Source organism: Mirounga angustirostris, unplaced genomic scaffold (assembly GCF_029215605.1).
Source record: "Mirounga angustirostris isolate CCGP_5_RB_7025 unplaced genomic scaffold, mMirAng1.0.hap1 SCAF_2, whole genome shotgun sequence".
In the NCBI taxonomy this organism is placed as follows: domain Eukaryota; kingdom Metazoa; phylum Chordata; class Mammalia; order Carnivora; family Phocidae; genus Mirounga; species Mirounga angustirostris.
Window position 1 is genome coordinate 127,872,390 of NW_026991710.1, and position 2,011 is coordinate 127,874,400.

Genomic DNA, 2,011 nt, shown 5'->3' on the forward strand with positions numbered 1-2,011 from the left:
GTGAGAGAGAGAGAGAGTGAGAGAGAGTGAGAGAGAGCGAGAGCACGCGTGTGAGACGGAGAAAGAAGCAGCCTGGGAAATGCTTGTTGATTTCCTTCTCTAAATAGTTTGGGTGGGAGGGGTGGTAGGCGAGGGCTGAAAACGCCTGATAGGGAGGATTTCATGGCTGTTACCCATGATAGTGTGGGGTAGGTGCCATCTAAAGACCAAGGCCTCAAAGACTTTCCATTGCCACCTTAGATACAGGAATTTAGAACCATGTTTCTTTTTTTAAAAACATTCTTAGTTTATTAATCCTCTCATGAAAAATCTGCACAATCACCACAGATAAAGCCACTGAAGATGTTTACCCCTCCTGTTGTCCAATCTCCAGCTCACTTTTTGCCAGCACCAACATTGGTTTTTGCAGCCCCCCTGACTTTCTTCATTCTGTTCTTGCGCTCCTTTCACTGCTTTCTTGATGTCTTTTTCTTCTCATATAGGCCATGTCTTGTGAGTCTATGTTTGGGCTCATTTTTCTTTGCATAATCCAAGGAATCATAAATCATGCCAAAGCCAGTTGTCTTGCCACCACCAAAATGGGTTCTGAATCCAAATACAAATATGACATCTGGTGTGGTCTTATACATTTTGGCTAGTTTTTCCTGAATTTCTGTCTTAGGTACTGTTGCCTTTCTGGGGTGAAGGACATCAGTGACCATCTGTTTCTGCTGAAGTAGTCGGTTGGTCATGAACTTCCTGGTCGGGATAGTTACTGTGTCATTCATGATGGCAGCCGAGCTTCAAGCAGCCGGGAAGGAAAAAAGATAGAACCGTGTTTCTAAATCAGAATAATAAAAATGCACAAGTCTCATCTCTCAGGCTCCGCTTTTAGGTTTCCAACACAGGATTGGAGGAGAATGTAGGAATAAGAGATCTGGGTTCAAGTCTTTATCAGCTGTGTGACTTTGGGAACACTTAACAACCTCTTGGGTCTAGATAGTTCATCATCAACTTCACAGTTTTGTTATTATAAAAAAGACAAAAGAAAGTAAAGGTGAAGACACTTCACACTCCGTGGAATGCTATACAAATAATATTATAACCAAAGTTTAGCTTTGGGAGGTCCAAAACATCATAGGCCTGTTCCAATGGATACCCCAGTCTTGCCCAAGTTGCCTATCTCCTCATAACTGACTTCACAGGGGGCCAGCACACAGTCCTGGAGGCTTGGATGCCTTCAGCAGCTTTCATGGGGCTCTGCCAGGAAAGAGGCAATGAACTTACCCCCAAGAGAGCAACATGTGGCCAACAGAGGGACCGCAAAAACCTTGCCCCCCAAATGAGTGCTTTGTCAACAAGTCCCACTCAGGTGTGGGGCCTGGAAAAGAGATTGCAGGGTATGCTGTTGTTCCTCTGGCCAGGCAAGTGGAATGGGCCATGGGACATCTTTACAGGGGGCCCTGAATCCCTCTCTGTCATGGAGAGGGACCGGAGCCTGCCCTTGTCCAGGAAATAGGGATGCTCAGTTTGACATAGTCCATTCCCTGCCCCCCCCCCCCCCCCCCCGCCCAGATGCATGCACAATCTATCCTTAGGATCAGCTGGAGAGACAGTGAGTCATTCCGTACCTTCTCTAGATCTCCCTGGGCCTTTTTTTGGGGAGGTAGGGTGGGGTGTAGAGCAGCATTTCTCATCACCAGTCATTGTGATTGGTTTTATAAGCACTCTTCTCTATGAGCAAGTGCCTATGTGCCTCTCTGAGTACTTAATCCTCCACAATGCAGATCCTGGCTCCATGGTTCCCTCCATCAACCTCCCTCACAGCTCTCTGCCCCTAGGTTGTTGAGATACAAAATGCACAGGCATAACCAGCCTACTCCTTCAATCCCTTCCTTCTAGGGACACTCAGTATATATCCTTCAGACCTTTGCTATGAACACCCCTCCCAGGCCCTCCATTGTGTTTTCCCTTCCACTTCTACTAAAACCTATCCCATGGGAAGAAAAGCATCTCACCCACTGTACCCATT

At 46.7% G+C, this 2,011-nt stretch overlaps 1 protein-coding gene across 1 annotated transcript; it reads right to left on the reverse strand.

The window, feature by feature from the left end:
• Positions 1-378: 378 nt before the first annotated feature.
• Positions 379-767, reverse strand: LOC123847509 (small ribosomal subunit protein eS24-like). The gene has a single exon (XM_045879375.3). It carries the CDS (start codon positions 765-767, stop codon positions 447-449), a length of 321 nt encoding a protein of 106 aa, XP_045735331.1. The 3' UTR covers positions 379-446.
• Positions 768-2,011: the final 1,244 nt, after the last annotated feature.